Source organism: Pieris brassicae, chromosome 9 (genome assembly GCF_905147105.1).
Source record: "Pieris brassicae chromosome 9, ilPieBrab1.1, whole genome shotgun sequence".
Classification (NCBI taxonomy): Eukaryota; Metazoa; Arthropoda; class Insecta; order Lepidoptera; family Pieridae; genus Pieris; species Pieris brassicae.
In genome coordinates this window covers 12,970,106-12,994,671 of record NC_059673.1, presented here as the reverse complement: position 1 = coordinate 12,994,671, position 24,566 = coordinate 12,970,106, and the positions used below count along the sequence as shown (strand labels likewise).

At 32.8% G+C, this 24,566-nt stretch overlaps 2 protein-coding genes across 2 annotated transcripts; both read left to right on the top strand.

Moving 5' to 3' along the window:
• Positions 1-292: 292 nt before the first annotated feature.
• Positions 293-9,577, top strand: LOC123714343 (gustatory receptor for sugar taste 64a-like). Its single transcript, XM_045668563.1, has 9 exons — positions 293-373; positions 757-943; positions 3,432-3,644; positions 4,514-4,618; positions 4,889-5,073; positions 5,928-6,091; positions 6,333-6,501; positions 8,565-8,654; positions 9,458-9,577. The coding sequence occupies exons 1-9, from the start codon at positions 293-295 to the stop codon at positions 9,575-9,577; spliced, it is 1,314 nt and encodes a 437-aa protein (XP_045524519.1).
• An 840-nt stretch (positions 9,578-10,417) lies between these two features.
• Positions 10,418-20,008, top strand: LOC123714423 (gustatory receptor for sugar taste 64a-like). The gene is given in 11 exon segments (XM_045668664.1): positions 10,418-10,473; positions 12,399-12,445; positions 12,448-12,512; positions 13,011-13,191; positions 14,825-15,034; positions 15,275-15,379; positions 16,872-17,053; positions 17,735-17,904; positions 18,518-18,683; positions 18,978-19,067; positions 19,946-20,008. Coding segments are annotated over 11 exon segments (1,335 nt in total).
• The last annotated feature ends 4,558 nt before the right edge of the window (positions 20,009-24,566 follow it).

Sequence of the window (24,566 nt, the reverse complement as noted above, 5' to 3'; positions counted from 1 at the left end):
TTTATAATAGTAATTTCCCATTGTTTCGTTTAAGTCACATGTTAATAATTGTAATCATTCAATAGCTTTATTTTTTTACAACATTTTTAGCGTCTAAAATGTTTGTAATGTCAGTAATATATATAACAATATAATTAGGTAAGTTAAAGCATACTATTAAGATAAATGTTTCTTTGCTATTTCAATATACAATTTAAGATGAAAACAATGACGATACTTAAACTTTGCTACATTTATTTTGATAATATTCCACGATGTGTTGAAACAAACAACAATATTTTCTTCAGCGGAAATGAAAATAACAAAGGCGAAAGGCGTGAAAACTTTTTACTATGGTAACGAATTGCTTTTACCCAATCAACCGTATCATGATGTGAGTTTTTATTGTATATTTAAATAGGATAGACTTTGTAGCTGTTATCTCATTTGCAAAAGAATAATGAATGAATATTATTAAAATAAGTATTACAAAAGTCACGATTGAGCAGGATAGGATATGGTTAACGCTTACGCAGAAGAGTTTTAAAATATGAAGGTAGCCAATCGTATGGAGTCGGGCAGCCTTTTCCACAACTTAATGGCGGAGATCCAAAACGAATTGCCTAAGAAGGTTGAGAAAATAAGTAAAATTGTATTTCCTAAAAGAATTTTGGTTTTTAGATATGAGGGAGTTTTAGCATTGAAAAAAATTGAGTATATTCTATACTTTTTAATTTAATTTAATCGAAGTTTAAAGAATTTTATGTCTAATTTCAGACTTTTCTTCAATTCATGAATACTATTTTCAAATGGGCGCGATGCTTTGGGGTACCGGGTTTGAGTAGTATGCTATGGCGAATATGGGCTGCCGTCGTGCTGATTTCTTTGGCTTTGACGGAGTGCGGTGCTATTTGGAAGGTTATTAGGGCCCTGGCGGGATGGGCAAGGGATACAGCCAACCATAGTACGTATAGATCATCAAACACTACTATTAAATATATTCAAATATTGTATAGGCATGATACAAAGTTTTAGTCAAAAGTTTCCAAGTGTGTTGAAACGTCCAAGAATTTAAAGAGATTTTATATGGGAATATTCATTCTTATTGCCTTTTACATGGTGTTTAATCTCCGGTTGTGCACCAATATATTCGGTTTTTTTTGAGGAGAAATTATAATCATAAATTGCCGTACCTTGAAAAAATTACCTACTACTCAGTATGGTTACATTTTTATTGTACATAATGGACGCAATCACACGTTAAGAAAGTTTTACCCAGGGACACAGTTACTTATAAGGGTTCTTGTAAGGTTAAAAAGAAAGCTGCACCTTCGACATCCATCTCATGCACAGCTCATTTGGTATCATCCTTAATTGTTGATTGCTTTAAGTTAATATATGAATTCGCGGAAATATAGCGTGATAATATAGAACGAAATTTGATATTTTTAATAAAATAAGCTAGCATTACAGATTACTCCAATGCGGTAACTATTTACTTTTCAACACAATACATACACATAAAAAAACATACATTAAACTATTTAAAATAATTACAAAGAAACGATTTCTTACAGTATAACAAACTACATGAAGCGGACCTTTTGCAACGTCTGTTAATCTATGCCATTAATTAATTATTATTTCGATACATTGTGTAATGCGTGCACTTTTAAAGAGGTTATTTTTCACTGAAGTAACAAATAGGAACGGCGGTCACCTCCTAATATATTGTTAAACATTTACCTCTATAAAACGCTTGTGCAGTACAAATTAGGCAGGCAATTCCAATTGGAATACGCTTGTCCAATCTGGAGGCCTCATTACGCTTAATGCACACAACTGCAGTTTGTAAAAGAAATTACTGCGGATTTTTAACCTTTGCACGGACAGTGGTAAGGCTAACTTTATTGAAGTGAGACTTTTATCGGCGTTGAAAAAAAGTTTACCGTCACATTTTTCGGTTATGTGCCATCTTTTTCTTGTCCCTACCACTGTTGATTCGAAGAGATTCGAAGCTATTAATAACAAAAATATATAATAACGATAACATGAAATAACTGTATTATTTGAATTAACTTTATCTAATTTAACTTTATTTAACCAATTTCTTTAAAGTTGCATATAGTAGATCATTTTTCGAAAAATATGGTCATAAAAAAGTTTTACTTCTTACGTGTGTACACTAGTACACGCACACATTTTTTTAACTATTCAAAAATATCTATCAGTTACATAGACGAACCCGCAGGTACAGCACTTTGAACCCACCTAGAGTTGAACGAGCTCCTAACACCACTATTGATGTCCGTCATTCTCTACGGAATCTGTACCCTAAAACAATTAATTTAAAAAACATAACATTCTTTTTAACCCTGGTATGTTTTTGTTATTCTAATTATTAGAATTTTGGTTGTCTATATGTATAATTTAGAAACGAAATAATAATAGAATATTGTATGGTCTAGTCGGCTTTATTTTCGGGTGTCATATTTGTAATTAGTTATTATCATTGGGTACTATTTTTTACATAATGTGTAGTCTCATTGCTAGATTATCTGTACAAAGTCTAGTTTTAAGAAAAGTTTAACACGCGCGATCACCATCTTAATTAAATATAGAGGGCGGCTCGTTCGTTAGGCCAATGCATGGAAACGGTGAAGAAATTATTGAGCAGTTTTTATTAATTGGAAGTTCATATAAAGTCAACATGTGTAAAATCTGGTTTCTTAATAATAAATAGGATTTTACACTTGATTAAACAAGTCCGGAAGGTTTCGATGTCTCGTCAAAGGAAGCCAAAACAATTCGGGCAACTTGTTGGGAAAGTTTGACGAATACTTTGGTGCGAAGGGAAACACGACAATTACAAGATACATCTTTATTATTCGTAAGCGGAAGGCGAATCATCTACACTCCCTTTATATACAATCACTCTTTTAATACATTCTCATAGAATGTGGCGTATGAAATAGAATGTGCTACAAAGTTCATTCTCTCTCATATAAAGAATTGTCATAAATGCCTATTTGAATTGATCGTGCAATAAACTTAAATAATAATATACTAAGTATTGTAATATACTAGTAATAAATGTTTAATTATATTTTTTAATAATAACAGCTGTGTTGGCTCAGCGTGCAAATCTCATCCCTGAGGAAATAGGTTAGATCCCCAGCTGTGCACCAATGGACTTTATTTCTATATATTTTAACATACGCTCCAACGGTGAAAAGAAAACATCGTGAGGAAGCTTGCCTAAGACCTAAAAAGTCAACGTCGTGTGTCAGGCATAGGAGGCTCTCACCTATTTGTCTATTAGATTGACGCATGATCATGATGAAACTGATACAGAAATCTGAGGCCTAGGCCTAAAAAGATTATAGCACTACTGATTTATTACTATTATTATTTTTTATTATTCTTTATATAATCATAACTTCCGGTGACAGGAAGTGTCACAGCTCGTTTTGCGGGCGCCATGTTCTACGCAGCTTCCGTAATATCCCAGATATTATGTTGGAGACTTTCATATCGCTGGCGAGCTTTGTCGAAGTACTGGGCCTCTGTGGAATGGGTGTTAAATATTAAATATGTCCCCCCGGATCACAGTTTGAAGAAAAGACTTTTGGCGGTCACCGCTTTTATGGCAACGGGTGCAACAGGTAAGGGTATATTTTGGTCAACCTTGGTCCCATAAATTTATGATAGATAATATCGTAATGCAGCGAGGAAACACTGCCAGCGTTAAAGGTACACTGGCACAGGGACCAAACTTTTTAAATTTGATTATCTTTTAAAAAAAAAAAATTAATTTTATTATTACTTTGTAGGTTAAGAAAATTGTAAATACTCTATACTTGATTGTAATCCAGATAGATAATAGATATTCGTTTTTGTAATTGTCGTATACATCGTGTACTGTGGTAGTGTGTGCGTTCTAGAACCAAAGTTAAACCCCTTTTATATATACTTTTTTGTAGTTTTAGTTTAATTAACTAAACATATAATTGCTACTTTGAATGGCGTTTTGTGAAAACGATAAATAAAATTGAAATATTACGATACAAAATTAAAATCCTTATAACGTTCTTACTCGAAAAAAATTTAATAGAGTTCAAAATAATTTCCACGAAGTTTATATCACTATAGGCGAATCCTGGCTGAGGCTGTTGAAGAGAGTCATTGACTCGGTCATTCAAGTTTCGGCTGCAGAGATTCTGCGGTTAGGGTCGGGTTCCTAACAATATTTTTTTGACAAATAGTTTCATAACGCACGAAATTCTGTTTATCCATTTTTTAAACAAACAATCTGTCAAATCTATCCACGTGTCTTCTGCAGGTTAGGTCTAACTAAAATCAAATGAATTTAATAATTTAATCAGTCTACGAATTATTCAGCCCACACATTTGTTTAGATATGTAAGTCAGATCTATTTTACATATATAAAATAGAGATTCCAGGAGTTCTTACTCTTCTTCTGTAATAGCGCGCAACTTCTATAGTATTTGATATGTTTTTTTTAAATTGCAGTTGAACATCTTATGAGTATTTTAGCGACAACAGGCATAGACTGCCCATTATCAGATATTTTAAAAAAGTATGTATTAAAATCACATGGATTTTTGCTGTTGGATCGTAAGTATAAACTTTTGAGTGATACATTTATCATTCTTGATAGGTAAACTTAACTCATGAAACATATGTTTTATGAAAATAAATTATTTATTTTAAATTTTAGCAGATATTATCTAAACTATTTTTTTTACAAAATATATTACAATATATTTCCATACAAGGAACCCTGTATTTTGACTATTCAAAACGATAATAAACATTTTATTCACCATTAACTTGACATACTCCTGAATACATCAAAAGTGACATAAATATAACTGGCACTTTCAGAAGAGTATTACAAAATGATAGCTCCTCCGGTCTTGTTTGTGAGTAATGTTGCAACAATATTATGGAATTTTCAAGACATACTTATTGTATTGATTAGTATGGGACTAACTTCACGGTACCGTCGGCTTAACATGTGTGTAGCCACTGTATGTTCTGAATTAAATAAGGAAAGGAAATGGTCTAAGGTACTTTTATTACCATATTTATAAGTAAAACAATTATAAGAAAATAAAATCTTACTGAAAACGGGGAGAAGGCTGTTAACTAATACCGGCCCATGTACACTCATTACGAGAGGGCTCGCATGTGCGTTGCCTTTTAAGAATTGGTACGCTCTTTTCTTGAAAGACCCTAAGTCAAATTGGTTCGGAAATACTTTAGTGAGTTGCTGGTTCCACGTAGTGGTGATGCGAAGCAAAAACTGACTAAATAACTTGAGGAATGTGACGCGAAAACTAGAGAAAATTGATTGATTCTCGTAGTCCACTAATATATATATATATATTAAATGTATACGTCCTTAGTATTTTATATGCTTTGATGTTTTAAATACTTTTGGTGTATAATAGTTATTTAAAGAAAACACTTTTTGACCGGATTGAAGCTAAGTATTATAAACTTATAATTATTTAACATATTTTTAAAATTTTCCGACGTTTCGTTAAAATTAGGAGAAAAGCTATGTTAACAAAAGACAATACTAAATAGTTATTTAGTTATTTCATATTACTAAGTAACGACTACTTATTTCAAGCATTTCGTTAGTATTACATTATTGAGGTGTATCTTTGTATATTAAAATCTCACTAAAACATATTAGAATACGATGGACGATTCCTCCAACCTAAAGAGAGAATCCACGACTAGTTTAAGTGGAGATTTTCTATATATCTTTAGCGAGTTGCAGAGTATGACGCCATCGCAGTGATTTGCAAGCGCAGATTGTAGATGTCGCTCCAGGATACTCGTAGATAATAGATTCTTAATTTATTAAGAAATTTATTTGTCGTCTTATAATGTATTAAATTTCTTCTTGCAGGATAATGAGATTTTACAAGTATATTTATGGCGTAAAATACGAGAGGCGTATGTGAAACAAGCTTTGCTTGTTCGTAAGATTAACAGTGCATTTGGGTTGATTCTACTGTTTTCCAACTTCTTTAGCTTTTATTTCATATGCTTGCAACTCTTCTTGGGTATTACGTAAGCATTTATACTTTATTATTTACTTAATTCAGGTTCTTAAATATATAATAATGCATTTAAAAAGACATGTATAGTATATTTTGGGTAGCGCTTTATTTCGCTGGTTATGTGGGCGAAAATCGAACGTAGCACTTCCATGACGACTTCTCTAACGATTGATTGATAACTATACGAAATGATTTAGAAGATTAATAAAATATTTTTAAGAAACTATTTATATTTAATTTATTATTCATAGACAAGGATTCACTGGCGACGTCTTTCAAAAGATGTATTCTCTAGTATCTCTGGCCTGGATCTGCGTACGCACATGTTGTGTTGTTTTAGCGGCGGCTGATATCTACGAAAATTCTAAGCGCGCTCTACCATATTTATACACATGCCGCGCTCAGTTCTACAATATTGAAGTAAGTAATTTTTATCGCATTTTTTATCAAACGTGATTTGAATTTGAAATTTAGATATTGCTAGTAAGTACAAAGAGATCTATTACGAACGAAAAAAACGGGCGCATTCTTTTTTTAATATTCGTTTAAATGCGATTCAAAATAACTCAAAATTATGCTTCAAGAAGTCACAATGAAATGAGTAAACGATATTCTTTGTTCTCAAAACCACCTCACCTTAAACATGAGATCATTTTGCAAACAACAATTGATAATACTATTTAACAAGCTACCTGAAGTTCCTTCAAACTAACCTCGGTCATCAAGGACCTCTTCCGCCTATACAAATAACTCTTCTTAACTATGCTAGAGAATGTAATACATTTGTGACAGGGTGTGGAATGTTAGTGGAGGAAAGCGGTTTTAAGATTACCTCCTTAAAATTATATAGAAGTTAAGTTAAATAACTGTTTCTAGCCACAGACCTTAAGTAATAAACACCTATTAAATGAGTTACGTAGGCCGTAACGAAGATTCAAAAATGTTTGAATCTAATTTGTAAATATAAACAGAACTTCAGGGCCTCAACCGCATTTGCAGTCGAGACCGAGTGCTGTAGAGCGGTCGCGTCGAAGTCGTACACGACTGCAACATGACCGCATAATGCAATCGACGACGGCTGCTTGGAGCAGTTGTGTCCGACCGCAAAATAATACTGATGCTGAGTTCATTTACAAGATAAGTTTCGATGAAGAAACACTTATACTACTATTACGCAAGCGTAGACGTAGAAGACGTATTATGTGCGTCCAATACAGCAATCAAGAGAACAGCATGGAATATTTCATACTTTGTGTCCCCAGCTGAGGGAAGACACTAAAAAGTTTTTCAACTACTTTAGAATGTCCGTGGTTTCACTTGATGAATTAGTTAGTATTTTACCGCTTGTAGCGGTCCGTGTATAGTGGGTCCGGCAGCTCTAAGCAGTCGATGGCACGGCGAAACTCGACCGCAGAGCGACAGCTCCGACCGCTCAGGAACTGCTCGAGCGGTGCGTGTATTGCGGATATGAAATTTCTGTTCCATTTTCCATATAACACGACCATTAAAGTATTGTATGTCTTAAACTTTAATATTGAATAATAAGTACTTGGAAAATAAATGTAATTTTTTTGTTATTATTGAGTGACATTGTAATTTTGAAAATGAGGAATTCAGAGTATCTCGTTATATTAATAAAAACTTGTTATTTATATATGTATGTCTTATAAAGTCTTCGAAATTTGAATACCTAAACTTGCATTAACGCGTCCACAGAATAATTTAGGTTCATTTATACGCTCGACGCAATCTGCAATGAGCGCTACGCAATTCCCCTTATTACTCGTTCTACATACATTTCAACGGAATTTGTAACGATATTTTGAAATTATATTTTTTAAAGATTGATCCGGTTTTATATACTTTAGGTTTCATAATAGGTTTACTATATGGTATTTTATGGGTTTATATGCTGCGGGAATTGACCATCTTTGTGAGTGGCTGGTGCCTATAACAGACCTAAAGAAGTCCTGTGGTAACAGCTTTTCATCGCTACTACACAAAGAGATATACATACAACGACTAAACTAAAGTATCAAACAAAATTAAACTTAAGCATGAATTTTTGTGTGTGTGAATATGTGGAAGGTGTGAAAGAATTCAAGTTAACTATAAACAACTACAAAGGTAAAACTTCCGTTCATTGTAACCAGACCAACTTATAAAGAGTTATTGGAAACAAAATATAAGTTATAGATTCAATCATAACATTTATTATTAGGCCTCATAATACAACGAGTTTTTATATGCAAATTGATACATCCAAAGTCTCTAATTAGTCCTCTCATCTCTATTCAAAGTCTGGTACGTTTCATAAATAAAACAAATATGTTACTAAGATGTTTTAAAATATAGGCAACGTATATATTTTAAACCTATTCGATTCCCGGAGATACATGTTTATGTTTCAGGAACTGTGACTGTCTCTACAAGGAATCAGCTCACAAGCTATATAGACTGTTAACACCTTTAATTTATTGCAGATAGAAAGGCTACAAGATCAGTTGGATAAAGATAACATCGCGCTGAGCGGAATGGGCTTCTTTAACTTAACGAGAACCGTGTTGTTGCAAGTAATTATTAATTTCAAAGTCTACTTAAAATTAATTAAATTATCGATTTCGTCCAGTTTCATATCTTCGCTATTAAAGTTTTATAACTACTAATTAACAGTATTGGCCTAGTGGCTTCAGCGTGCGACTCTCAACCCTGAGATCGTAGGTTCGATCCCCGGCTGTGCAACAATGGACATTCTTTCTTTGTGCGCATTTAACATTCGCCCAAACTGTGAAGGAAAGTATCGTAAGGAAAACGGTTTTCCTTAGACTCTAAAAGTCGACAGCGTGCGTCAGGCAGAGAAAGCTGATCACCTGTTTACCTATTAGATTAACAAATGATCATGAAACTGGTACAGAAATCTGAGGCCCACACCTAAAAAGGTTGTAGCGTCATTGATTTTTTTAAATTAACATTAAAATACCGTACAAACCTTTTAATTTTGAATAATGTCTTTGACAAACAGTTTATCATATCGGTTTAATAGCTAACGGTTATTCTAATTTCGGAAGTTCACAGGCAGCGTTCACCTACATTAATAGAAATTTGGTATGATTTAACTGCCTTGTTTTGTATACCATAATTTATTTTACAGAAAACATTCATAACCCGCGCCTCATTGTTCGTGTGATGAGATAACACAATAATATTTTTTGACATATGCCAGTCTGGATTATCGTAGCTTGTATTTGATATATTCAATAATATTTATTTGATATATTATATACCACAGACGCTGTCAATGTTAACACAGAATAACCAAGTAAATGATAATACAAATACATACATACATACAAATAATGACCATATTATTTTTCAGGTTGCAAGTTCCGTTATAACTTACGTATTGGTGTTAGTACAATATGATAACCGGGGAGATGAACAACAAACCTCCAATATTATCAATTTTAACATGACACTGAAGGATACTATGCCATAAGATATATAAAAAGATATTTAATTAGTAGATGATTTTCATTTCATATAATTTTTATTAGTCTTACTTAATATTTTCAAAATTACGGAGAAAAGGCTATATATATCATATTTCACCTTATGGACTGAAAAATACAATTATTTCAAAACTCGTTTGTAATAGATATTTTTATTTTATACAATTTGTTGAGGGTGATTCATAATATTTTGAAATAATGCTAATTTAGACACACTGGTACACAAAGGACACAAAGCACAATAATCCTAATCCACAAGAAAGGAGACAAAGAAAATCTCAGCAACTATCGTCCTATCAGTCTTATGTCCAACGTATATAAAGTCTTTGAAAAAATCATTCTCAACCGTATCACCAAATAACTTCACGAACACCAACCTGAATCGAGCAAGCTCGATTTCGGTCTGGATCCTCCACAAAATACCACATGCACACCTTGTAAAAACCATGACAGACTAAACACCACATACTATTATCCTAGACAACGAAAATATAGAATATATGAAAAGAGAGAAGAATCTCAAATGCCTAGAAAAGATACTGGTCATTAAAACACATCCTGCAGAATAACCAGAGTACCCACTAAGGATCAAGAGGAGCATCTTCAACACCTACATCTTACCTATTATAACGTACGGCTGCGAAACTTGGACCACTAAGCAAGTCACAAGTCAAAAGCTTGCTTTTGACTTGTCAGAGAAGGAATATACTAGGTTAAATACGGAATGATGAGGAAAACAGCCGCAGGGTCACCAACTGGGAAAACATAATGACCAGAACCAAAATGCTTAAATGGAGATTAACAGGGCTCAGAGGCGAAAAAGCAAAATGGTCCAAAAAAGTCAATCAATGGACACCTCGCTACAACACCAATCGGAGGGGAGGTAGACCATGCGCATGGTGGTCAAACGACTTTAGAAAAGTGTGGCAAAGACTTGCCAGGGATAGGAAGCACTGGAAAGAGCTGGAGGAGTCCTTTGTGCCACAAGGGCAAGCTGTACAAGAGGACAGATTTGCAACAAAAGTTACATGAAGCACTTTTTTTAAGAACCTATATAGGTACAAAAATATATATCTTTTTGTAAATTTTTCCCTCGTATTAGTAAAGGAAAAATATAAATATAATAAAGGAAATTTAAATTGAAGTATTATCTTAATTAACACTTAAAGGCATAGATTAATTACCGTCAGTGTAACCTTTCTCATTGTTACTATATTTATTCTTTATCCAAAAGCTGTTTTCGTTATTAATTGTGAGTCAAGGATATATCAAGGTAGCAGAGCTTACTGTTTATCGTTAAAATGGTGTATCAACGTCCACCAAACACTAAATTTTTATGGTACAGAACTTGTAAAAGCTTTACTCAGCGTCGTCCATTAAATTATATGTTTGTTGTTTAAGAATAATGTGAGTAGTTAAGTCTGCTACAATATTTCACGCCCGATATTTAATAACAACAATATTAGATTTAGAATGGTTTAAAAATTCGTTGGTTTAAAAGATCTTTTTTACCAAAGTAATGTTGGGACCTGGTACAGTAGTGTAAACTTTAAAACTGGTTATATACACTCGACCCCGTATGTTAGCTTCAGACCACAAAGTTTCTATATGAATTTAAGCTGACTTGGAGGCGCTTTAATCTTAGTTACTACTTACTGGCATCTCTTTGGCTAAGTCTTATTGTATAATTTTACTAAAGCACAATGCAAACTTACAATTTTTTTTATAAAAGATCTCTACTCTATATACCTACGACGATGAATCCTGAGATCGTCTGTTTGAACCCCTTCTATACACCAATCAAAATATATTTATATACACAACTAACACTTATTCTTATTTCCGTACCAATTTAAATTAGGAACCTTGAAGAAAAGAGCGTACCAATACTTAAAAGGCCGGCAACGCACTCGCGAACCCTCTGGCATTGAGTGTCCGATAACCCTTCTATAAAAAACTCGTAAGGTGAATGAAAACATTTTTACACACGGAAACCATACTTCATCCATGATTAACTGTTAATTCATTAAATCTAGATAAAAAGATAATTAAGGCCCATAAGTCGATGTAGACTTAGTTTAATGATCTAATCGTATCTCAAGTTATAATCTTGTCTTGGGCTCTGTTCAATATGTTGAACTTAAAGAAAAAGCTCTACAAAGCTCTCTAGTCTTGAGATTTATGAATGATTGACGTTCCTCATACCTTAGAACTGTCCCATATACTGTATGGTTAACTGGTTATGGTTACTGGTAACCCTATATGGTTTAAATAAATAAATCAAATTTCACTTTTAACCTAAGTTTTATTACAAATACAGTAGAATTGTAATAAAGATAAGCTATCCGAAAACGCTCTTTCGCGCAACGGTCTTTCTCTTTTATCTTAAACCACTTTCTCAAAAGAAACATTTTCACCCTCAATTCAAAATTTTATACATTCACCAACAATCTTAAGCATCCTAAACCTATCTTATGTTCAAACCAAAACTACACTTCTTGTGCAGTAGTAAAAATATGGAATTAGAAAGAGACTCCCTGCCAGAGGCCTGCTTCTGTCCACAGGGAATCCTAGTGTGTGGCTTGTGTACTTACTTACTCCTTTTTTTACAGAATCTTCTATATATACTTATATTTGTAAAGTTACAAAAGGCCTTTGAATTGTCTAATGTATCCTTGACATGCCATTTAACAATACTACTAGACTTTTATGACATTAATATATGACTAATCACACTTTGTAAACAGTTTATCGAAGTTTGGTTTTGTGAAAATTTATTTTGTCATAAAAATTTTCCTTCAATTTCAGTCACGAACACTATCAATTGTATTTTATACCAATTGAGCTTTGTACAGGAAACGTGACACCAGAAATATGAAAGCCCAAAGAAAAATTTACATAAACACCTCGAAACGGGAAGACGTAAGTTAATCATACTTTACACCTCGTAATCCTTGACCTCGGATAATGCGTAATGTTTGTTAAGTAAAATTTCACTTATTTTTAAAACAACCTTGTGGTGTTCGATTTTTATCCCAGTCAAGCGACAGGTTTATGTTAATTTATAGATAAAGATCGTTTTTTATAAGATTACAAATACATAGATTTATATTGTAAAAAAAATTTTTTTCACGCAAATCGAATTCGGAGGCACTGGGTTATATCTACAACGAATCTTTAAAAGTTCATTTGTTGGTATCTCAGTTCAAGCACATTCTTGTCTTAAAATGTCGGTGAAACAAACATTACAATTCACTTTATAAGAGATTAATGTAAAAACCTATTATCAAAATAAAACACCTACCTATCATATGTAGATATAATTAAATCTTCTATATTTCAATTTAAACAATGAGGTCCTGTATTGCACTTGAACTGTATCTATAATTAATTAGATCAGATTCGTCATTTTAATTTCAGGATTTTTTGCCAACGGCGACGTGTATGTTTGCATTCGCTAAGACCTTTGGTATACCGACTTATGGTGGTAAAGTGGCATTAATAATGTCTATAACAATGTTAGTAATGTTAATAATTCTTGAGATCTCTTCTATTTGGAAACTTGTTCGAACTCTTAATGGCTGGAATCAAAATCCAAATGGTTTGTATAGTAATCCATATTATGTAATATAACAAACAAATACTAGAAAAAGATATACAGCTAAAATAGCAAGTGCAATAGGATTCAGAAGTGCATTACCAGCATTTGAAGAATTGGTACGGTCTTTTCTTGAAGGACCCTAAGTTGAATTGGTTTGGAAATACTTGAATGGTCAGCTGGTAACGCATAGTGGTGGTGCGCGGCAAAAACTGTCTTCAAACGATCAGTTGTGAAACGACACGCGTCGAGGTGATAAAGGTGAAATTTCGTATTCTGCCTCGACGCTCGATGATAAAGCTAAATAAAAATACTTTAAAAAATGGTGTTGTTAAAAAAAGTAATAAAAGGTTTCATGGAAGTATCGTCTTCAAATCTTTACTTGTAAAATGTATGATTAGGTTAGCGACTTACTTTATGCATCTAATAAAACCTAAACCAAACTTTTGCTTACAAAAGACGTTACTAAGGAAAGCCATGTCGCTGAACTTTCATAGAATAATAGTTTCAACCCACAATTCAATTTTTTGAATAAATATTCAACAAACTTTTCACTGAGCGATTCTTTTCATTGTCTTTAAAACCATATCTTATTTTAATTTAAACAAACTCTTTAATTACACGAACATTTTTGCGCTGACCTTATCTTAATGAAACCTGTATTAAAGGGTTTTTAATTAATATTTCTTGTAGGAAAATACTGTACATCGCACGTGGCGAAATAAAACGGTACAATATGGGAACACGTTTTCCTTGAAACTTGTTTCATTATAATTAAGCGTTATAGGAATGAAGCTGTAACTAACATTGTAAAACACGTGTTACAGCGAAACATTTAGAATAGCGAATTTTGCGCTATTCTCTTGAAGATAATTGCAGCTATCATCAGGAGGTAAACAGGCAGGAGAATCATCTGATGTTAAGCGATACCACCGTCCATGGTCACTCACTCTGCCAGACGGCTTTTAATAAACTTTCAACTCCCTTACGAGACACACACATTCAATTACTATTAGAATTATAGATACATTTCTTCATCTGTTCGACTACTTCGTAGATAATTTATGAATGCGATATATTAATGTCCTACAAGAAAAGAGCGTACCAATTCTTAATAGGCCGGCAGCGCGCTTGCAAGCCTTCTGGCAGTGGAAGTGTCCAGGAGAGCCTCCTGCCCGTTTGACTCCTGTAAAATAAAAAAAGGAGTACTTTCAACGAAACAGAATTTCACGATCTTGTGATTCGATTTGATATCAATATACTGTCAGTTCTACATCCTCAATTCAAGAATTGCATCTTAGTCGATAAGTTCCAGTGATACATATGCCAACGTTTTTGTATGCAAGTTTTAAGTAGTTTTCTCAATATCCCTAGCGCTGATGCAATCAAATCTTGCGGAATAAAAACTTATTATTAAAATCGGAATCTCTGTTCGCATCGCTATTCGAAATCTCTGTTAGAGGTATAGGCGTCCATAAGTTAAGGCGACATTGGTTAGGTGTACCCTATATATTTCATTAATGAAGATTTAAAGACTACATGTGCCTACAATGATGGTTTTATACAAGTGTCTCTTTTTCTTGTCCACATAGTAAATGATTACGAAAGATTATAATGTGTATAATATTATTACTAGGTAGTGTAATAGCTCGCTTGTCAGGCTCTATATTTTATGGCAATGGTCTATTATCTATGCTCATAACGTGGAAACTGGCAAGAAAGTGGCGCTCTCTATCAAAGTTGTGGTTGGAACTGGAAACCAAATGTAGCTTGCATTTTCCTCCGGACACCAAAATCAGAAAACGGCTTTTATTTGTCGCTGGATATACAGTATCTTGTGCATTTGGTAAGTTGAATAATATATTAACTTTTTAAAATTTGCAATATTTACAACAAAAAAATGTAGCTATCGAGTAGTTTAAGTAATTTAGTTTTCAGGGCAATATACTGGTTTCCTGATAATTCTTATTAGTATTTCTTCAATGTTATTGTTTCTTAGTTCAGTGCGATGACCATTAGGGAATAAATAATTTCCTAATTGTTGCCAGTTTCCTAGTTGTCCTAATTCTTGAAAGCTTGATTGCAGTGGAGCACATGCTAAGTATGATGTCATCGACAGGCCTCGATTGTCCACCTCAAGAGTACTTCGAACGGTACATTCTCAGTTCACACGGCTTTCTAATAACAAAACGTAAGGTTTAATTCATATACGTAGATTTAATGTTTATGCGCACAGCGTATATTGTGAGGCCCAGAATTTTTAGAATAACTACTTCGAAATAGAACGCTAGACTAAGAAATATGGTAGATGCAAAAATATCCTTTAAGAATGATTCGCGTATATCTTAAATGCCTAAAATTCAAGTCGGGAGACACACTAGTAATAATATTATGCCAACAAAAGATAAATTCGTGATCCTTATTGCTTCTTTTGAACAATATTCGTTAATAATTATTATGAACTAGCGGTCTAGACAAACTTTATCCTGTCTTAACTATGAATATCGATGAATTGGTACAATTAACTAAAAATGCTTTATGATGTACAAAATTCTTTGTTAGCTTTTCTGGCGCATATATAAATAATTATGTTCTCATTCCCACATTCCCACAGGCGAGATATAACTGTTTGCAAAATTAATGCCACAAACAATTAGCGACTGTAATTATTTTATATGTATTTTATCAATATAATAATACTTTCTCTTAATAATTACTTAATAATAAATTTCTGTGCTAAGAAGAAAGAAATGACATTTTCTTTCTTCTCCTGACAATAACAAACACAAAAAAAAGTATTAGCGAAAACGGTCCAGCGTGATGGCGTGACCAAGGGAAATAGGGATTAATTTTTATATTCCTATAGAATAAATCTCATTATCCAAAACAATCAATCAATAATAAAAATCAACGCCAGATTTTAGGGTATAAGACTGGTTTGTTGATAATATTGGTTAATAATGTTGAAAATTTACTTTTGCTTAATAATTGTTAATTCTTTATAATTTATTATGAAACGTTTCCTAATAATATTTAATCTGTAGTTGCATACCAACTAACTAGTTCCTACTAGTTAGTAACCAACTAAAGTTCTGCTTTCATTGACCTCTAGAGGGATTTGACATGATGTAACAACTTTAGTCTTCAATCGTATAATGGATACAATTAAAACCACACGTTTCAATCACCGGTATTTATGAGCGGTCATTGAACGATTCGGAATGATCCTAATGTCCGGAATGTCCTTTGAAACTCATTCGAAACAAATTAAATCCTGAGAAATTGGACCATAGATTCGTCTAGTCTAGGAAACGTTTCAAAAATTTAATCAGTATTATAATCTTTTATAAAATATAAAATAAATCTCGCTCAATGATTATGTTTTATTATTAAAGAAACTTAGAAACAAGAGTATAAAATCGAATAGTAATTTTGAAAGACCAGTGTTGTATATTTCATACAAACGTAATTAATAACAAATTTAATTTAAAACATCGTTTTCTTTGTGAATTATTTCTTAATGTTGATATTTGAGTCAACAAATTTCTCACTTCATATTTTTATATATATTTTAAAAGTATCGGGCCCTGTTATATGGTTCTTAGAAAATAATTAACGAAATATTGACGAAAAAAATGTGACTTGTGTAATCTGTGAGTCACTGACTATTACACTTTTGATAGGTGAATATACCCTGTGGCTGGCAATACCGATATTTATTTTGAGCAAGTTAGCAACAGTTCTATGGAACTTCCAAGACCTGATAATCATATTAATTAGTATGGGTCTCGCGTCGAGGTATAACAGACTTAATGTTTTCCTTCGACGACTTGTTATGTATGAGAATGAAATGAAAGCACACAACGTAAGTATAAGCTTTTATTAAAATATTATCATAATATACTTTCCCGTAGGTATATAGCATTATTGCAGAATCGGATTATAAACTATTTTTTTATTTAGAAACAAACTAATTAGGTCTAAAAGGAAACCAAAATTATGATAATAAAATGGCTTTGTTTATAGCAATTAAACAAATAATAACTTAAACAAACCAAACATACCCTACAACTTATCTTGCCGAAGCCGAAGAAGAACAATTGTTTAATAGACCTTCAAATATTTGTAACGTTGCCCTTAAAAAAAAGTTATTTAATGCGATGTGCAATTGGAATAATAATTAAGTTCACAATGTTACTGTATAGCATGCAAGATCCTGGAACGAGTAGTTAACAACCAAGTTATCATAAGTAAGCATTGTGAAGCCTGTAATATACTGTGTTTCAGTCATGCTTTACAAATGACCGCAGTACTACTACTGCATCGCTTGATATAGTGGATAACTTGATTTCAGCTCAAGACAACGGCATTTCGTACATTATCGCTTTCCTCTCCTTATTTCTAAGTCGCTTTTATATGGCTGTGACCATATAACTACTTCGTGATTTAGTTATCTCCAGCGTCGATATCAGAAAGTGTCTTTTTTGAGATTAAGAAAGGGTTACATACATTAGAGTATTAATAATAAATGCATACATTTTTGCAGTTACAACAAAATTTGGTTAAAAGAGTATATCTTTGGCGGCGCCTGCGCATAGCCTACGTCCATCAATCACAGCTCGTGAAGAGGGTAGATAAGTGTCTTGGAGGATTGATATTACTCAGTAACCTAAATAATTTGTATTTTATCTGTCTGCAACTTTTTCTAGGCATAAGGTTTGTTAGTTACAGATACCGGCAAACATCTTGAACATATGATCTTGCTTGCGCAGAAGCGATTTTTAGGTATCACTTGGAGAGGGGGGTGGCGGGCGGTGGTGTACGGTGGCGGGAGAGTGCCGTGTCGATCGCGTGATTGGTAAATCAGTTGACGTTTGTGTCCAGCGCTGCGTCCACGTACATGTACGATGCGTTAACTTACCCCCACTCCCTTGCTTAGTGTTCAAGATGTTTGCCGGTATATGTACAGTGTCAAAATTATATAACTCTTAATTGTATTACGATTAGTATTGAAGATAGTTAGTTATATATTGTAAATTATATAGTATACTTTCTCCTTTGGGTAGCCAAAAATTTTGTCAAAAAAGTATTTGGTTACCAACATCATATGTATAAAACTTATAAACAAATCCAGGAGAGCTTTACTCAAGGAGAACCGGAAATAAAATCAAAATCCTATCATATTACAAAAGTTATATATGTATTATACGAATAGTAGTAATTTTTTAACGCTAATATCGTAAACAAATGACAATTGCGCATATAGATGTTGCGCAGCGGTTGTAGCCACCGTGTGCAACTATACAGGTTTTATATTTTTTAGCGTCAGTCAAGCAAAGGGCACAGTTATAAATCGTATCTATTACTTTTACTCACTTGCCTGGTTATTGTTTCGTGCAAGTGGAGTTCTTTTGGCAGCCGGCGATGTTCACTTGCATTCTCAAAAGGCGCTACCAGAATTGTACAAATGCGACAGCGCGGCCTACAATATTGAAGTAATTAACTTTTATGAGTATTCCATTCCTACTTAATCATAAAAAAATCTTATACCTCTTACACAAAGCCAAGTTAACGTAATTCCAGATTATTATTACGTTGAAAACTCGTGAACAGAATTCGTGTTTTCATTGCTTTACGTTTGATCTTGGTTCTATAAAACACTGATTATGTAACATATGTGACGCAGAATCTGACACCGTAGCACCCTTCACCTGGCCCAGGTGGCATTATATCGGTAGCCAGGGGCTATCGGAGAGTAGTAGTGGAACTACAAATGTCTTATTTTTCAGATAAAAAGATTAAAATATCAATTACAGCACCAGATCATCTCATTAAGTGGATTGGATTTATTTTATCTGTCTAGACAGAAACTGTTAGAGGTAATATCTATATAATTTCAATTATGAATACGTTTTACTTTAAGGTATTGTTGGCCTAGTTGCTTCAGCGTGCACCTTGGACTTTCTGCCTATTTGTGTGTTTAGCAGTTTCTCGTTAAGGTAAAAAGACATAGCTAGGAAACCGGCAAGTAATAAATTGACGCCGTGTGTTAGGCGTAGAAGGCTGATCACCTTCTTGCTTATACGTAACTTCTATTACTTGTCTATGGAAAGAAGGTACGGACAGATAAAACATAACTAATTTATTTAACAAATATTACATTTTTTACAATAATACTTTTAAGAAAAGTTTTCTCTCATTTTACAGATATGAATTCTCTACCATTTATTTATGTATTTATTATTTTTGGGATGCCTTTGGACAGGACCGATCTCACCTCCCATGGATAATCACATAAGCAACTGCAGAGCAGGCGAAGAATAATTAATTATTTTCTTCCCTTTAGAGTTGGTACTCTTGGGCCGAATAGTTCTAATGCACATGATTTAATACGGCGTCTGATAGATAGTATCGCTGACGTAGAGCTGGTGCTTTCTTCGCTTAAAGAATAAGAATCACAATACAGCTGAGCTGCAAACATTTTACACTGCTATAGGGACGAAACTAGTTAAATTTATAATAGTTTTTTGTTTATACATCTTGATTATGATTACTATGTAGGATAAATAATACAAGTACCTTTAAAATGTTATAAAGTTAATGTTATTATGTTATTTTTTTCTTAGGTACCGATATGTTGTTGGTGCTCTTTAAGAAACTCTCTGGTCTTCTCAAGAACAATAATTATTCAGGAATCTAAATTATTCTATATATAGTACTTGTAAAATCTATTTTCAAACATATTTCTTCATTTTAGGTAGCAGGAGCTATCGTAAAATATGAATTAATTTTGCTACAATACGATAAAGATAGAAATTGAAAAGTCGCCAATGTTCAATACTTTATAAAAACTACCATAAATGTTATTAAACAATCGTCATACTACTATTTATTACCGAGTACATTTGGAAGTTTCTGAAACGGCACAATAAGACAGTTCATGACCCTGCATCTCTGTGAAGTTTTTATGAACAATTTGACAAAGGAGTATTTGTCTAGTTTTTATTTCTATGATTACTTTGATTAATTGCAATGTATAAAGTTGAGCATTATGTGAATATTGTATAGAAGGATAATGTTTGCTATTTTGTTAAATGTCATACCTAGATGAAATAACCTATATAAATAAATTAATTTTGTTTTCCATGCACACGATTTTCTTCATACATTCTTCCTGGGTACAGTGCCAGAGAGTATAGATATGCAGTCTATGCATATCGACTAAAACTTCACAGTGCCACCAGTAAACGCCCTAGGCCGGATACGGACAGTGGAGCCTTGTCGGTATCCCGCCACGCTATCAACCTTTACGCCACCGGCCCTCTGGATATTATGATGGCACGAGCGCAATTTTTGTCAGATTATTGTAAGTTGAAGTATGAAAATGCATTTAGATAATAAACGTTATCTCTTTAATTACACAGAATAGATTACGTTTTAGACAAAAAGTTTCTGACTGACTTCACTACGTAGCGAATGTGGTAAATTAGAGCAATTTCCCGAAGCGTACTTCTAGTAATTCTAGCATAATTGCCTTTGTGAATTTAGTACATTTTGTCAACGATTGAATATTATTTAATAATGATAATTTATCCGCTGATTTCAATAAATTACATAGAGACAGTTTTACAAACCTTAGTTTCAAAACGAATCTATACTAAATATCTAGTCAGTAAGAGACAAAATACTGTCCAGGAACAATTTATTTATTTACACTTCGTTATCTTAAAGAAAAACATACATGCAGTTTACATACATTACATAAGTTATTAGGAAACAAGCAGCCTTATCGCTAACAAGCGATTTCTTCCCGGTAACCCTGCTATGGAACAATTGAAAAGAAACACGTACAGAGGGTAAAGTACAAAAAGTGCATAAAACATTAACAAAAAAGAACCTAAAACCAAACCTGTAACACTAACAATAACTAAAATAAAGTAAAATCTTAATATACATAATAATAATATAAACAAAAATGTAAAAGCTAATCCAATGGTTATTAATAATGTGACTTTCGTGTGTTGCAGTACAAAGATGAAAATTGTTTTTAAAAGGATAAAACAGGCTAGTGGCACTAGAATCTTTTAGGTCTGTCGGGTCTGTTTCGTGATCATAAGTATTTTTAATAGGCAAGTAAGTGCATATGTGTCTAATACACTCCGTAGGCTTTGTTGGATCTAATGCATGCCGGTTTCCTCACGATGTTTTCCTTCACCGTATGAGCATGCATCATATCGGCACTTGGAAAGTCCTTTGTTTGCTCCGGTAATTAAACTAACGACATCAGGAATGTCACTGAAAACACTACTTATAATAAAAAATATTGATAAAGTAAAATAAATAAATGGCGCTACAACCTTTTCAGGTCTGGGCCTCAGATTTCTGTTTCCGTTACATGATCATTTGTTAATCTAATAGGCAAGTAGGCACACCGTTCAAGCGAATGTTGAATTCGCACAAAGACAGAAAGTCAGTCGGGCTTACCGGGGATCGAACTTCAGTTGCATGGTTCATGGTTAGGAGTTGCATGCTGAAGCCACTAGGCCAACACTGCTAAAAATATTAATACAGATTCATTAATAATTTGAAGGCTCCAACTGCTAGAGGATCTGACAATGGAGCGCTGACCTACTAAACACAGCCAAGGCTACCATACACTCAGGCATTCATTACAAACCGAAAAACTATTTGGCTCAAGATTATTACCTCATATTAAAAGAACGCACATGACATAAACTATGAAACATTTAGAATTATTTGTAAACATAAAGAAATTCCGACCTGATAAGATATTTGAACAGAATTATATACATTAACTTATTGAACGTTGCCTACGATTTCTTTGTTTTTCAAATCCAATGAGCAGTTCGAATGATCAGAGATATTTTCATTTTTGAATTATTCATTTGAAAATTAATCAATTTGCTGAAATGCAAATTGTATGCAGATAAGAATGGGACACACATGAAAGTATTATTTAACCACATTTCATCACCTACATGAAACTGCATAGTAAATTTCATGGTATTATGCTGATACAACCTTTTAGGTTAGGTTAGGCTTCAGAATTCTCTTTCTATTCCGTAATCATTTATAATAAGAAAGTGAACAACCTTCTCTACCTGACACCGTCGACTTTTTGGGTTTAAATTTTAATTTTGGGTTTTAAGTTTAAAGCACGCCAGTTTCATGAGTGTTAAATGCGCTCTTACGGGTATCAAACCCATGTTTAAGACACTAGGCTAAACGCTTCATAAATTATATCTATTTGTTACACTGCTGTTAAACAAGTAATAGTTTCTACCGTAGACTTCAGAATACCAGTTATAATTTAATTATAATACATAATTACAATATTGCAATATTAGTTTTAGTTGTGTTGTGTTCTTTCTTAGTGGTCTAGTTTTTGTATGGCTTTTAGGGCAAAAGCCTCCTCCATCTTTTTTGATTTCTCTTTGTCTCGTTCCGCTAGTTTTGTAACGAACATACATAACTTTAATTAAATAAACTACGCAGAATGATATTTAGTTAAAAGTATTATAATTAAATTATAATTGGTATTCTGAAGTCTACGTAAGAAACGATTACTTGTTTTACAGCAGTGTAACAAATAGATATAATTTATGAAGCCTTTAGCCTAATGAAACGTCATTTAGACCTAAGTTCGTTAAAAGTTATCCACTTAACTAAGATGGAGTTCAGTTTTACTATTATGGTAAATTAACGTTCAATCTCCGTAGTAGTGAGGCGAGTAGATAGGCATAGAAGAACACTTGTGTGTAACACTAGACGAAAATTATTTAAAAACACGTTTATTAAATTAGACTACTTGACCCTTTTTTTAAATATCTTGAAAATAATATGACCTTTAAAGATAAAATAATTTCAAATTTTTCAAAATTTAATTTTGTTTGATGTAAATAATGCAAATGTGTCTATGTATCTATGGTGAGCAAACAATGTCCAAAATTATTATTTATATTGTTATATACATAACGTTTTCTTTCTCTCTTTGTTCGGCAGCTCATGTTTGTATGTCATGGTGATCAAGGAAGCATCTAGAACCGACTATCACCACCACCGGTTAATAGTAATATATTGGTTTACCCACAATACTGTTTACTGAATATTTGCCTTAAAACAAGTCAGATTTAACGTGGCACTTATGTCTGTATTTTCTTTAATCAATTTAAAAACAGATAACACAAGCAAAAGAAATCATAAATAAATATTCATGTTGATTTTATCGATAATGAGGACAATAATTCACGAAGTAATTTATTGAAGCTAGCACAGGATTTAACGTTTACCTACGGTAAATTGTTTTTGTATTGTAATATTTAATGTCAAATGAATACTAAATAATATGGTCAAACATTAACTAGGTGTAGTTTATATTTTATTTATTTTAAGAGTTATTTAATACTAATGCAATAGAAAACTTATTAAGACAAATATTTATCTAGGAACACGAAATATGGCCGGCAACACATTTCCGAGTGAATCCTTCACACTGAGAATGTCCATGCCCTCCTGCCCATTTGAACACTTTTCTATAAAAATAATCACGTATAAAAAACATGAAGATCTATACCTATTTATAACAATTTATGTATTAGATGAATTGCCATTTAATGAATTTTATTCATAGTAATTTAATTTTTATCAACTCAAATAACAAATATTTATTCGTACAACGTATAATTAAAACGTTTATTCAAAAAACTTAACCAATCAATTATTGCTGTCAGATTTTAACGACAATACTTTGACGATAAAGTTCGTGCTTAACAGACAAAATTATGTATTTGATGTTCTACTACTAGTGAATATTCATGGGGTCGGCTGTTCTCACATTTCCGTGTTCCAATTTTAAACAATGAATGTAAGCGATAATTCAAATTTGGAATGCGAATTCCATATTTGCATCAGGCATGTGATGCGCTTGTCTCGCTGGGTTGGGTTTTTTCCAGTTTTGGGGCTTAACAAGCCTTCGATAAACGAATTAAGGTAAGCATCACAACATTTGAATTAGCAATAAGTACGATATATTTTTGTATTGCTTATATCAATCAATTATCTATTTATGAAAAACATTAAACTGACATTTATACAACAGGAGGCGAGTTCTATTAATATTATTGTGATTAGTTAAATAATGCAACTTCCATTATTCTAAATGAATTTTTATATCTTTCCAGATGCAAGACACGATCTTTTTGCTACATTTTCAACATTCTCCTAATAGTTGCTCATTTTCTCATCTCCTGTCTGAGTTTCTATCACTTCTCTATACAACTTGAATTGGAAAATTTCAGTGAGTATATTTTTTATCGATACTTTCGTTAGAAACAGCCTATTGCAATTATTGATTGACG